The sequence below is a fragment of the Euprymna scolopes genome, chromosome 19 (genome assembly GCF_053919585.1).
Source record: "Euprymna scolopes isolate OS-2025 chromosome 19, ASM5391958v1, whole genome shotgun sequence".
Lineage (NCBI taxonomy): Eukaryota > Metazoa > Mollusca > Cephalopoda > Sepiida > Sepiolidae > Euprymna > Euprymna scolopes.
In genome coordinates, this window is record NC_136500.1 from 61,301,528 (window position 1) to 61,317,121 (window position 15,594).

General features: G+C 34.1%; 1 protein-coding gene across 14 annotated transcripts in view; it reads right to left on the minus strand.

Annotated features, from left to right (window-relative positions):
- The window catches only part of LOC145303656 (MAP kinase-activating death domain protein-like), a 602,561-nt gene that overhangs the window by 321,305 nt on the left and 265,662 nt on the right, over window positions 1-15,594 (minus strand). For all 14 annotated transcript variants that reach the window (XR_013873756.1, XM_080145234.1, XM_080145231.1 and 11 more), the window contains one exon: window positions 14,105-14,218. Coding sequence is in view for 13 of the 14 variants with exons in the window: in XM_080145234.1 (XP_080001360.1) it covers window positions 14,105-14,218 (114 nt within the window). In the remaining variant the exon portion in view is untranslated. The remainder of the gene's footprint in view (window positions 1-14,104; window positions 14,219-15,594) is intronic.

Here is a 15,594-nt window from a genome sequence, read left to right on the forward strand (position 1 = left end):
ATTTGAACACTTATTATACGAGTCGAAAATTCAAATTCAAATAAATAAATATATCCATTTTGAAAAAAAGAAGAAAAAAAAAAAGCTTTCCATTTTGATTGGTCTCTGAACCGTTATGTATTTTTTCGAAGTGCGATGCTTTCAAACGGGTGGAAATACTTCTACAACTTAAAGTTAGGTATGTTTTTTTCTAATTGAAATACCTCTAGAAAAGGCATGAAATCGCAATGTAAGGAGTTAACAAAAACAAAAAGCCTTAGTCTTAAAAAGATCAAGGCTATAAGTAGGAGGTCCGCAGGAAGAGAATTTCACAAGCCTACAGTTCTTTAAAAAAAGCTACTGGAATAGGAGACTGTGTTAAAATAAGGCATCAAAACAGTGAACTGATGGAGACTACTAGATTAATGAGTCTAACTAACTGAAATAAAGGAAGCAGGGTATAGATAAGACAATTCTGAAGAACACATGTCGTAATAATATCAAATTTATAAAAAAAAGCACTAGTAATATCACGTTTGTGTGAGACAAGATAGAGAAGACATGGTCTGATAGTAGATTTGTATAGATATTAATCTTAGGTCTGAAACGTGTGGAACAATAGAGAGAAGCACCTTTACAAGAAGCAGAAAGAACAATGGATCTAATATATGAACTCCAAGTGCCATCCATGAGAATCTTAGAAAGAAAAAGGACACATCTACAATTAAAAATCATAAATGGTATCATAACTGGATTAAGCGAAACAAGCCATTTCATATGCCAATCTACAACCGAACTCAGGTCAACTTCTATCAGCTGCATATTTCAACTGATCCCAGAAAGATGTTCAAGAAGCAAGACTAGAATAGAGAATGATGTTTATCCTTTAAATAATATTCTCAGGAAAATCATTGATATAAAGAAGAAATATTATTGAATCTAGAACAGAGCACTGAGGAAGCAACAGCATTGATAGAAAACGAAAACGAGGAGAAACCACCCAATAGTGCCAAGAACAGTACGACTAATTCCCTACCTGTACAGGTAAAAGAAACATCTGCTCCTTATAACAGGAAGTACCCTTGGCGTTCTCTCCCCTGATAATAGGAAGTAACCAGAAATTGATCTCTCCTGATAGCTATATATAGAGATGGGAGTGACCATTTGCTATTTGTGTGGATCTTAGCAATGAACTGGAAGGATACATTTTCTCACTTAACACTACCCTCTATGGATTCTTAGGTTGATAAGAAAGTTCTTGTGTAATTTTTAATTTTGATTTCAAACGATGCATTTTCAAATAAGTTTTCCTTTACTATATATATCATTTCAAAAAGACCTTTACTTTATATATCATTTTAAAAAGTGTTTTTCGTGCTGTCTAATCGTTTAAATTACAATCGTTTTAAAACAAGTATGTCTTCTTTGAATGTTGAATGCAAAATGGAAAAAAAAGAAAATTTGCACAAGTTTCTTATTTCAATTCAAGCTAAGCCAAAAAACTGTTGAAACAGCTCACGATATCAACAAAGCGTTTGGCCCAAGAACTACTACTGAACGCAGAGCACAACAACGATTTAAGAATTTTCGTGTCAGCAACGAGTCTTGAAGATGATGAGCATAGTAGTCAGCCATCGGATATTAACAATAATCAATAAAAAGCCAATCCACGCACAACTGTTTGAGAATGTGCTTCTGAATTAGATGTAACGTATACAACGATTTCCAACCATTTGATGGAGATTGGAAAGACAAAAAACTTGATAAATGAGTGTCTCACAAATTGAACGACAACCAAAACAAACGACGTTATGAAGTGTTGTCTTCCCTTCTTTTATGCAACAAGAATGACATGTTTCTCGACTGGGGTGTAACTTGCGATGAAAGTGAATTCTTTACGACAACCGACGATGCTCAGCTCAGTGGTTAGACACCGATGAAGTTCCACGACATTTTTTGAAGCCAGACTTGCACCAAAAGAAGGTCATACTGACTTTTTGGTGGTCTGCAACCATCCATTACAGTTTTTTGAATGCAGGCCAAACTATTATAGTGGAGAAGTACTGTCAACAAATGGATGAAATGCATCAGAAACTTCGACAACAACACCCAGCGTTAGTCAACAGAAAAGGTTCAATTCTCCTCCACAACAATGCCCGACCACATGTCACTACACTGACCCTGAAGAAGTTGAACGAATTGGGCTACGAAACTATGCCTCATCCGCCTCACGTTCCAGACCTCTCCCCTAATGGCTACAATTTTTGTAAGCATCTCGACAACTTTCTATGTGAGAAATGCTTCAAAAACCTAAGCGATATCGCCTCCAAAATGCAAAATTTTTACTTTATTGGAATTGGCAAAAGTGTGTTGATTCAAATGGTGCTTATTTCGATCAATAAATTTTCATTTGAGCTGAGATATGTTCATCTGAATTTTAAAAGTTAAAAACCACAAAAACTTTCTTGTCAACCCGATATCTATAAACCATATTTATATACTTGTATGCAAAAGATTTATTCTTACACTAATTAAAAGGATTTTTAGAGGACATAAAATAGGTACAAGCTTCCAATTGAAAATTCAAATATTTCAGATCTGCACTGAATTTTATCCATAACTCATCAGTTAAGCAAGATTTCTTGAATTTCAATTTCTTAAGACACACTTATGCCATTAAATTTTAGACATTTTCTAAAATATAATGACATAGATGTTGATCAAAATTGGAATAAGAATTCTAAAAGTTTACTATCATTATATCTTGATTTTAATCCTTGTTAGGTAACATAAAGCAAAACTGTTCTATTTGAGTAATCAATTTTACCCTTCTTTGAGTGGATATTCTTTTAATATATATATATATATATGTGTGTGTGTGAACTTGTAATAATACCATTCATTTCAAATTAGAGAAATAGTTTGCTTATTGTCACAACAAAAGCATAGAATATAAGCACACAAACTTGTCAGGTGTACTTGGCAAGACATGTAACAGTAACACACACATACATGAAAAATTAATATACATTTAAAATTTAAATGTGAATATATATATATATATATATATATATATATATATATATATATATATATATATATAGACACACACACCATAAATTTACGTTGTAATCTAAAATCATTTTTATTTTATATTCATTTCTTTTATTACATATAGTACAATTTTTATATTCACTTTTCCCATAAGTGTCTTACATGTGTTTCATTGTGCATATAACCGATGCTGCCGTCACAAATATAGTCACCCATAAATGGAGGGAATAAAAAAGTTTACTTCAAGGAAGGAAAAACAAATTCCAGAAATTCAAAAACACTTACTGAAAAATGATATTAGAGGAAAAGATAGACACACTGAAGTGCACAAAGAAAACATTTCACAGCATCATTTTGAATTTAATTTGATAGAAATGGGATCATTTATCAATTTATCAACGATTTCAAACTAAAATCTTAGTGGTGAAAGGTGGTTTTATTTCACAAGTAAATAAAAAAAATTAAGCCAGTGATGAATAACATCATATCTCTGTAACTAATAGTTCATCCAAGTCGAAATCTGTCACTAATAGTAAAAATCTTTTAAAGCAATAAAACGAATATATATATATATATATATATATATATATATATATATATATATTTACACACACACACACACACACAAGCAGTACCCGTGTACAGTACCCCAGTATAAAGATGGCAGTATATAATATATATTGCCATGAAAGATAAATCCTTTTAAACTGAGGTAATTTCATTTTGTTTTCTAATAATAATTTGAAATGGAAAGTCCCATAGTCGGGTTGGTAGCCCATGTAAAGAAAAGAACATATAGAAAAAGAAACGTTAGAAAGGCATTAAAAAAAATGTTAAAAATGGCCAAAATAAATTGTGCACGCCACGCCCTAGTACAGAAAAGTACTGAATAAAAAAAAATGTTTACAAAGAAATATTATAATCAATCCTAAAACCATTGGTTTTGCTGTTTTTCAAAGAAGGAGAAGTCATTCTATACTAAGGTAATTTGTTGTGTTTTTTTGAAGTGGTTCATAAGTGAAGAAATGAGCTCAAGATTAACAAAGAAATATTAAAACGTATGCTAACCAATCCTAAAACTATTGCTTCTTGGTGTACTTCAGTGAAGTAGAAATCCTTTTTAAGACTATGGTATTTTTGTTTTGTTTTTAAGAAGTGGTTCATAAATGAAGAAATGAGCTCAAGATTAACAAAGAAATATTAAAACGTATGCTAACCAATCCTAAAACTATTGCTTCTTGGTGTACTTCAGTGAAGTAGAAATCCTTTTTAAGACTATGGTATTTTTGTTTTGTTTTTAAGAAGTGGTTCATAAATGAAGAAATGAGCTCAAGATTAACAAAGAAATATTAAAACGTATGCTAACCAATCCTAAAACTATTGCTTCTTGGTGTACTTCAGTGAAGTAGAAATCCTTTTTAAGACTGTGGTATTTTTGTTTTGTTTTTAAGAAGTGGTTCATAAGTGAAGAAATGAGCTCAAGATTAACAAAGAAATATTAAAACGTATGCTAACCAATCCTAAAACTATTGCTTCTTGGTGTACTTCAGTGAAGTAGAAATCCTTTTTAAGACTATGGTATTTTTGTTTTGTTTTTAAGAAGTGGTTCATAAATGAAGAAATGAGCTCAAGATTAACAAAGAAATATTAAAACGTATGCTAACCAATCCTAAAACTATTGCTTCTTGGTGTACTTCAGTGAAGTAGAAATCCTTTTTAAGACTATGGTATTTTTGTTTTGTTTTTAAGAAGTGGTTCATAAGTGAAGAAATGAGCTCAAGATTAACAAAGAAATATTAAAACGTATGCTAACCAATCCTAAAACTATTGCTTCTTGGTGTACTTCAGTGAAGTAGAAATCTTTTTTAAGACTACGATATTTTTGTTTTGTTTATAGGAAGTGGTCAATAAGAAATGTTAATACGTAAAGAAAATATGCATAACGCAAAAAAAAAAAATGTGTGCTTTCCCCTCTCCCTTCAAGAGATAAAAAGGAAAGCAACTCTTTTTCTCTCCGTATAAAAATAATTTATGTATTGATCTAAACAAAAGGATAAAGTCACAAAATCGCCAGCGTGAGTTAATTTTAAGAAAAAAATCTGTGTAGGCATTAAAAGGTATTTTTTATTTGTTATTTGTGAGGAATCTGTTTTAAGTTAAAATATATTGAGAAATAGACATTCTGTATTGGGAAAGACAGGTTTTAAATATGTAAACATTATCTAAATTTATCTACTGTAGCCGAAAAATGGCTGAATCAGCCTATGTTTTGTATCAATGTTAATAAACAAAACAAAAATACTGTTCTAACGTAATGAAAGTGAAAGAGAAAACTGAATTTCAATCTCAGGTTGAAACACTTGCCTCTCCAGGCATATGATGAAGTGTGATACATGGAAACTGTCTGCAGCTAATTATATATATATGCATGTGTACGTTTCATTTTGTAAGACAGATAAGGAACACTAAAGTCGTTTTTGTCAGTAGTTCATATTCATTTAAGTACTGTTTTGCTTTTATTGATGAAAAAAAAATACAATTGTTGCTTTATTTCAATCTGTTCTAGCGCTTTCAACTAATTCACTCGTCAATCTCAAAGAACTGTATTTTAACAATAATCATTGATAACAACAATAATAGTATGTAACTAGCAGGGACATCCGGCGTAGCTCAGTCATAAAATATGCTTAAATATGATATTTTAAATTATGCAGATTTCGTATGTATTGTTATAAAGTCAATTTTCTATCGATTCTTATATATTATAAAGTTGTGATTTAAAAAAAAAAAAAAAAAATGTATCCATATGACTTGGGTGCATCAACTATAATCGAAACCGAAACCAAAACTTCGGAAAAATTATTGGTAGAATTATTTATTAAAAAAATAGATGACTTGAGTGTCATCAGCTGTTATCGAAACCGAAACCAAAACTTATGAAGAATTCTTGGTTAAATTATTTATTATAAGAAATAGAAGGTCATAACTAAATGACAGTCACTCGGAAGAAAAAAGATGTAAGTGTGACACACAAAATAACACTGACGCTATCGTATTAAAATATAGATAATTGTAAAAGGTTTTTTTAATTAGTTACCAAATACTGTCAATACAACATTTAGATGCTGTATTTTTGATAATTTGTGTTTCTAATTTTATAAGAAGAGCTTCATAAATTTAGGGCCTTTAAAGTAATTGTTGCATCCTTTTCTCAGGTTAGATTTTCTGGTAAGTGAAAACATATACTTTGTGTAACGAGATGGAGCTCTAAGACAATGTTTATCATTGTGATTTCGTTCACTCTCCGCAGCTGCTAGATAATAGCTAAGTGATTAAAAGTGCTGACTGTTATCTAGATGGTCGAGTTTTCATCTGGGCTTGTCTAGCCACACCTTATGCGTATTAGCTCTGTTCCAAAATTCATTACAATTAATTAGATTGTGAGTTTATGCCATATTAATATATCTAACAATAGATCTAGAAGTATATCCTTTTAAAAATCATTTATGTAGATTTATAATTTTAATTTATTTGCTTTAATACTAAACAATTAATATCTTCCCAACAATGACTGCTTAAAAAACTGTATTTATCATTCTCTTTTGAGTGCATAATTGTCTACAGAATATCAATGAGCTCCTTGTATGAGAATATATTGCTAGTTGAAAAAAACAATTTCCAAGATAAAATCATGGCAGGTAAGTTAACAAATATATACAATAAACAGGAACTTGAAAAGCACTTTGTTCTTGTAAAAAGCCATCAATATCAAAAAGAAACAATTACATGTCACACATCAATACTTGAAACTAGCTTTGTTGTTTGAACTGAAAGCATTATTCAATAATTATCTTGAATAATCGCTTGTAGATTTTTACAATTAAATCTTTTTTTAAGGGACTAATAACAAACAATCAAACGTTCATTTAATATTTTTGTCAGTTCAAAGTATCAAGTACTACTACTACTACTACTACTACTACCAACACTACTACTACTACTAATAATAATAATAATGATAATGTTGATGGTAATGTATTGCTTGATATATGATAGACATTCACCAAATATAAGGATCTTGAAACAGAAATAACAAAAATGTGGCACATGAAAACCACAACCATCCTAGAGGTAGTAGATGCAGTCGGCTTTATATAAAAAGTAACGGTTAAATATATAGATCAATATCAGATAGATTTTATTCAAAATGCATCCAAAAAATTGTGCTGTTCACACATTAAGAAAAGCATTGTCAATGAAATAAATTATAAACAATCAAAAATTGTGCTGTTCACACATTAAGAAAAGCATTGTCAATGAAATAAATTATAAACAATCAAAAATTGTGCTGTTCACACATTAAGAAAGGCATTGTCAATGAAATAAATTATAAACAATCATAGCAAACAATCTCCAGTCCAACTAGCAGAATGTGTAGTAAAATTGTTGCATCCAGAACTAAACAAAATGTTGTAAGATGTATTTTGTGTATTGTCTACCCCTACTTCTATTCTCCAACTGTCATTTTTCTTCTTAATTAATTCTCTTACTTTGCTTAAAAAAATTCCTGTAAAAGTTTTGTTCACTAGTTTCTTTACTTGCATTTTTATACTCTCTCTCTCCGTCACATAATTTATCACTTCTCCATCTCACAGTCGCCTATTTTAACAGATTCTTTGTAAAAGGAACATTATTTTCATTATGAACTTTCTTCCATGAGGTAAGGTAAGTTACAGTGCATTTTTTTAGCAACGAAGATATAAAATAATGATAATGACAATATCTCCTCTTCCTCTCACATTTGAGTATTACCTAAAACAGTTTTCCTTAAAAATGTTTCTCTATAAAGGGTTCTTCTCAAAGACCGACCCTTAACAGTGGAACACTAAAAAAAGGTCCACCAAAGATGAAGTTCACCTCGATATACTTGTAAAAAGTTAACTAAATTCCAGAGTAAACAATGGAGTCAGTTGTTGTTCTTTTTAATTGCTACTTCCACTACTACTACTACTACTACTACTACTATTACTACAAAAAAACTACTTTCAAAATAGCAACTCATTTGGTAGGGATCGAAAAATTCCCCTTGCAATGTTATATTTATCTTGGGTTGGGTGTTTCAACTGTTCACTGCAAATTGTAAACCTCAATCAAGACTAGACATAATATTGGTAAAAAGAAGGAATAAGAAAGGAAAATTAAGAAACTTAGATCAGGGATTTGAATGACAAGAATTTCAAGTTTCTGAAATTTTTAGATGAGGATTGGTTATTTTTATTATTTGGAATCATCTGACTACTGTTCTCATCTTGAGCGTCATTTTCACAGTGTTTCAGTTGATGTAACCTCTGACCTTCTTCAAGTGTATTTTGTCGAACTCTGGAATGATCCTCAAGAACCCATCACACAATGGTTAGAGTACACTGGTTACAGTACTTGGAAAAATCAGTTGTAAAAAGTAATATTCTCTTGAAGGTGGAAGGTTCAATTCTCAGTGTGGATGACTGAAATATACAATTGCAAATTACTTAGGATCTCTATCCAGTCATGGCTGATGGAACAAGAGCATGCTACCCTCATAAAGTAAATAAAGGGCTCCATTCGAAATTCTGTCCAAATTCTCGAATTCAACAAGATACAGCTGAAGGTCAGAGATTCCATCAACCAAAAAGTTCTGAAAATGACACTCAAGATGAGAACAGTAGTCTGATAAATCTAAATATGGACAAAAATTTTGTTTTACAGCTAACAGCTCTGTTACCAGATCAAATAGTATGCAATCATTAGGAGGAATCACTTTGCAATTTTATCTCTATTCATCGACTGTTTTTTCTGAAGTCGTTGAGCTGCTCCACCAATAGCACTGATGTCATCTGCCCATGAATGCTATAAAGCCAAATGCACCTTTCAGACACCACAACATCAACAACTGATTTCCGATGGCAAGGTAGTATGATATCATTACACTACACTGTATATGACGTCAGCACTATTTATTTCATCTTCCACCTTTCACTTCGCATCATCCCTCTTCAGTCATCTATATATATAAAAGCGAAAATGTGTGTATGTATGTATGTTTGCTTTTTGTGTATGTATAGAATTTTTTCTGGCGGTTTCTCAACGCCGTCGCTCATTTTTAAAACTTTTTATATCACGTCAAAATCATAATATCTACGAGTTATGAACGGGGGTCACGTGTGTATTTAATTTGCCAGACTTTTAAAAGCAAAATATTCAACATTTTTCGATCGGCACGTGTAGATTCGCCTTTTTCATATAATAAAAGCAAAACTAATATGAAGGTTGTTGAATCGTTCCCAGCATCCAAAAGCAATCAGCTTTGATCAATGCGGTTTTTTCCTTATATCAGACAATTGCTATTCAATTTGGACAATCCCCTTTCAATCCCCTCCCTCCCATCATCTTGGAGAAGCCCAAACTGCCCCACAGTAAATAAAAAAATGGTCCTGCAATGAAACAAAGTAAACAAACACCAGGGAAGGAAGAGAGCCGGTGCTCGGGAGTTGCGCAACAGTGGGACTACTGGATGAAGACTAGGTGGCTGACATCCATCATCAAAGTGGACATCCAGCCGTGAAATAAACTTTATATTTTGCCAGAGCTGTTGACCTGCACATGTCCAAAGAAACTGCTAAATCCGTTGTGAAATCCTGTGAAACCTGTAAATCAATAGATCTAGTACCTGTTCACTGGAAAAGGAAAATCAGCATGGAGAACAACTGGGGTAGATTAACGATGGATATAACCCACCATAACGGTGAGAATTTTCTATCATCGACTGCGCAGTACTCTGGTGAGACTATCTGTGTGGACAGGACCTCACAAGTTTTACATCAATGGTCAATCCATATTCTTTCACCAATGATTACAGGTTCCTAACCATCGCCTGATGAGCATCTCACCAGCTGCTCTCATGTTCACACATGCTTTTTCAGTCAAAGTGTCAGAAATCCACTGGTGCACGCAGGCAAAATCTGTGACCAGGTGTAACACTGTTGCTTCCTATTGAAGGGCCAAATTGATTCCTTTGAGTGCCGCGTCGAGTTCAGCTAGATTGATGTGCTGAGCATCGTTAGTTGGACGGAGCCAACACATATCCTCAATGACCGTTCCATTCATTTCCAGTGCCACTCTTGTGGCTATACAACTTGCATCCACCTAGACTGTAATTACTTTGTCCTCCATACACCAGTCTCCTCCAATGGGATCCACTTCTCGTACATTACTTACAATTTCTGCCAATATGTGACAGAGAGAAACACGTCCTCGATTCTGTCATCCTAGCCTTTTGTTACTGCAGTTGCTAGGTGCTTGATGAATACGACTACTACCTAGAGCCATCTACATATGGGGAAGTGACCAGCAAGTTTTCCACAGAGAGAAAATACATGCGGACAGGTCAATTCATCAGGAATTTCTGGAATTGAACTTCCTCGTTTCCATCAAAGAGTGCCATTTTTCCCAGACTTGCAAGCCAACGACTCTGGCTCCATCTCTCAGTTGCACCGGATCGTTAGAAACCACATCATAATCTAAAAAATGCTGTTGCATGTGTGACATGGCAACTAAACTTTCAATAATGAAAATATCATGAACATATTCTGATGTGGCACTTCTGATCGCATCGTCTCGAGAGACAATAGCATCTGTAACAGACTTCATAATAAGTGGTGCCACATTCAGCCCAAATCTCAACCATGCAAGACAAGTGATGACCCTTGAAAATAACTGTTTGAAACGCCCATAGAACTTTATCAACATGGATTTGCAGATATGCATTCTACAGATCCATAAGCAACACACTGACTCCTTGTTGTTGCCACTCTCTTAGTTTCTGCGCTCACACTTCTGCATTGTCAGTGAAAGCATCTACAAACTCATTTAATTCCCGGTAGTCAAGCATTGGACGTACATCTTGCTTCTGTTCCTGTATGACCGTCATTAAGGGGATTAGACCCTTGGGTGGGCCAAGTTCTTCTTCCGAATATGGCACCAGCCATCCGCTCTGCTGCCACTGTTGAATCTCGTTCTCATAGGCATCCCTGGCATTGTGTATTCTTGCACACTATTACTCAATTCACCGGGAGAGTGACCGTTTGCCCATTTCCACAATGCAGTCCATTCCTTGTTAATGCGATCATAAGTTACGCTAAAGTCTGGCTCATTGATCGAGATGGCAGCACACCTGTTTAGGCCCCTGAAAGTGCTTCGCCTAATTCTGTGAAACAAACTCTACTGAGTTTCTTGATCGCATCAATCCCCAATAGTAGATCGAAGCCCAACAGCTGTTTATCTACGACCAATGCCTCAATGTCAACATCTCTACATTTATTCTGTCATATCCTTGGCAATTCAATGTCCTTCTGTCAGCTGTAAGTACTCCTGCTGACTTCCGCTTCCAAAAGAGACACTCGGCTTTACTCCATAGAGTCTGCGAACACCCGGAATCAATCCACGCCATGCACTCTCACCCATTTACACATACTTTCATGGAGGGGAGCTTCTTAGTGTTCAGTTTTTCAGGGAGGAGACTAATGGCAATGCCTCCTCCCTTCAGCGTTTCCCTGACACTGCGATGCTATATATCCAAAGCCACTGTATCTGAAGCAACATATCTTACGATGGACCTTGCACATCCAACTGTTCGATTCTGTAAGCAGTCTTTTGCCAAGTAGTTGGGACTATCACACCTGTAAAAACAAATTTTTTACAGTCATTGTGCACTTTTCATTCTGAAAGTGTTCGGCTGGCGGATAGCGGCAGCTAATTCTTTGGAGGATTTGTTGTCAGTCATTACAGCTCTCTTTTGCATCAACAGTTGTTCCAAACTCATCATTTCCATCCTGGATAAAGCACATAATATATGTCTGACATGTTGCGGTTGTCCAGAAATGAATGTACATGTCAACCAACTTTTGGCCAATGATCCCCCAACCACCTGGACTAGGCATTGCAACTCAGCAAAAAACTTGTCCACCATCGCATCAGGGTGAAGATGTCGAGTGACAAACTGGTCATATGCATCAGTGACATACACAGTTAAAAGGGCCTGCTTGATCTGTTCTGCATCTGCTTTGAATCAAGTTGCAATCTTAATGGCAGGATGCACTCAACATTTTTCATAGTGCAAAGTTCACACACAATTTCCACATTTTCGATCCACTTGATAATGGTCATATCAGTTGCAGCACCACTAAATTCTGGAATTAACCAGACATCAAACATCTTGCCCTCCTCCATCTTTGAAAGGTAATAAAAAGCAATATTAGCTTCTAAATGTTGAAGGTTTCAGGTTGAGAAAAAAAAGAAGAATTATTTTCTACGTTCACCAAGTTCACTGACAAAAGTCCCACTCCACTGCATCGAACTGACAAAAAGAAAACTCCTCCCCATTTCAAGAAATGCTGGCTTTTTATATTTTTTATTTACAAACCTGACAGCGTCTCAATTTGCATACAACACATTTTTGTCTTGTGTCGATCGGGTTTCGAATAAGACTTTCTCTCTTTTAAGCACATGACATCCAGCTAACCAGGTACACTACGATTCTCCATACAGTAACATATATTTAAATTTACATCATTAGTTAGTTAAAATAAATATTTGAAGATATTGTAGTAACCAGCTAAATCAAGTCGCTTGTCACATAAATAGAAGAATCTATACAAGCAAAATTTATTCATTGCAGGAACAATTTGATTTTGTCATCAATCACCCACACAAACCTGTTAGCGTGTGAAAGACGCGGCTGTAAGGCATCACTTTTACACACACTTCCATGGAACTATATTTTTATCGCTTCGCATATGAAGATAGTAAACAGGTTGGAACATTCTAGAAACTCCATATAAAAGGCCTAGCATGCCAAAATCAAAATAGTCCAGACAGCATTTCCGCAAGTCACCATCACCGCTGCCCATGGTTACCACATATACTGAACTCTGTCTAATAGATGTAAAACCGCATTGCCAAGAATACCAAAGTCCCAGCAACGATTTCATGATCTCCAGACAACTTTTTGCAGGCTGAATAGCTGCTGTTCAAAATTATCACCATGTGGACCTCATTTACCTACATAAAAATCTGCACGAGTAAAAATGTCATAAAAAAACTTTAAATGGACATTATACACAATCTCTTACTAATGAAGCACAAACAACAATGGATGAAGATTTTATATTCACAAACTTTTCCCCCTAGTGTCTCGCTTTCATAAGGTTTTCTTCGTAAAATTATGCTGACTAATATCTTCCTCGGTCTCAGAGGATTTCTCCAGTCACTAAAAACTTCCAGCCATATCTTCACAATTATGCAACATTCTTTTTCCACTTGAATTATGTTCTTGAATGCTAGTCTTATAAAAAATCTCACCGCATTAATGGACCCCAATCCTTTTAATTCCATGCAGATGGGGAGATAGTGCACATTCAAGGAGGACAGTGACTTGCATATATTTCACAAAAAAATGATCCATTCCTGGTTAAATCAAAATTATTATTTTAAATGCTTGTAATTGTTCCCGAGTCATTGCTATTTGCTGTGTTTTTTTTGTTTTTGTCTTTTTACTCTTGTTAGAGAAAGGAGTTTCGGCCCATGCTCTCGACGTCGTCATGAATTCAGAGACTGGTTGATCCACCTTCTCTCTACAATATTAAGAACTTGGTTTGGTTTGATTGTTTTGTTTCGCGGTATATCAACCTCTTTCAGATAATATAATGCCAAATCGAGTCATTTTGGAAAAAGTTTTTATGCTTCAAGTTTTTTAAATCTTCAAATGATGTCTGAATTAGTTGTTTTCAAATGGAAAATTGTTGTTTTTTGTTTTTGAATTTGCAGAACATGATTGAGTTTTGTAATGTAAAAAAATAAACAATATCAATATTTGGTGCATTTTTATTTAGGAAGCCAGTATCTTAAGATAGCACCTCTTAAGAACCTGAAGCATAAAAAGAGGTGATCCTATGCCATAAAACAAATCAACCAAACCAAACTTCTTTGAAAATTCATTTTACATTAACATAGAATAAGAATAAATTTTGGATCTTACCTTATTTGAATCCAAATCCACAAGCCAGACATCATCTGGGATGTGGAATCCGACTTTGTATAGGAAGAAGCTGGAGGGTACCCCAATTATATAAGGGGTAGGTACCGTTAGTAACTGTAAAAGAAAATCGTTTGAATAATAATAATGGAAGAAGGAATTATTTCCTTATACAATTTTATTCAAACGCAATTATCTAAACCTCTTGATAAGTTTCTTTCTGTCTATTTGTCATATATAAGAGGCTTTTATGAGTTGGTTTAACTATTTAGACACTGTTTTTTGTTCCTAATGTACTTTGATTACATATATGCTATACCAAGTAGAATGATAGCACTTGATTCAACAGAAATATAGCTGATGACAGGTTTGGCATGTTCAAATCCTGATTAGGATTGTGTGACCATTTCATTTATATATTTGAGAAAAATATGAATCTTCTCTTGGTTATGAGCTTAATCATAGAGTAGACTAGATTCTAGAGTCACATGTTTGATAACTAATATAAGAAAGAAAAGAGGACAAAAACTGCAAACCAACACTTGAGGCTTATTCTTCATTCATGTGGCATTCATTTGCCATCACTCTTTTGTTATCTACATCTCCAAAGCATTTGTGTACTAACTACATGAAACTTTGTTTTTTTTTGTATTTGTATTTTCACCTCAGACGAGGCACGGTGCCACTTTGATGTTGGGGGTATTATTTTGGATATAATTGCAGGGATGCTATGTAAGAAATTTCATAGCAAGATGTCTGTTTACATTACACTTGAACTTCTGCATGTCAGTACAGTCGGGGAAGCAGGAACGTGGAAGAGAATTCCAAAGTCTAGCAGTTCTTGAGAAGAAACTATTAGAGTAGAAGGCTTTCTGGCATCTGGGGATCTCTACTGTATAGGGGTGAGATTTTACTGCTTGACAGATTTGTCGGGGGTATTTATGTAGAGGGGGTACAAGGGCTTGTAGTTCGTCAGAGCATCTACCACTAAAATATTTGTAAAACTGGCAGATGGATGCAATTGTAAACTAATTCAGTGACACAGGTGAACTAACTGAAGAAAAACGATTATGTACAATGCCAACTAACTTGATTGTAGTAGTTTAACTATTGATTGTCACTTTTCATTTATTTATTGTGCCTTATTGAACATCTCTTATTTAGTCAAATAATCTTATTCAAATTTATTTTTAACTAGCAGAAGGGGGGGGGCTTGCCCAGTCGTAAAATATGCTTAAATATATTTGAACTAATACAGATTTTGTATTTATTATTACCGAGCCAATTCTTTATTGAATATTATATTGTACCTAATATATAGCACTAATTTCAGAAAATTAAAAAAAAAAAATGACTTGGGTGCTAGCAGCTAGAATAGAAACCAAAACATTTAGCACTCCAGCCACGTCTCTTACCATTTGCACTATTGACAGATAGATAAGAAAGATTTAAAATTAAACTGCTTCAGGCTATGAATGAATTTGCACATGCGC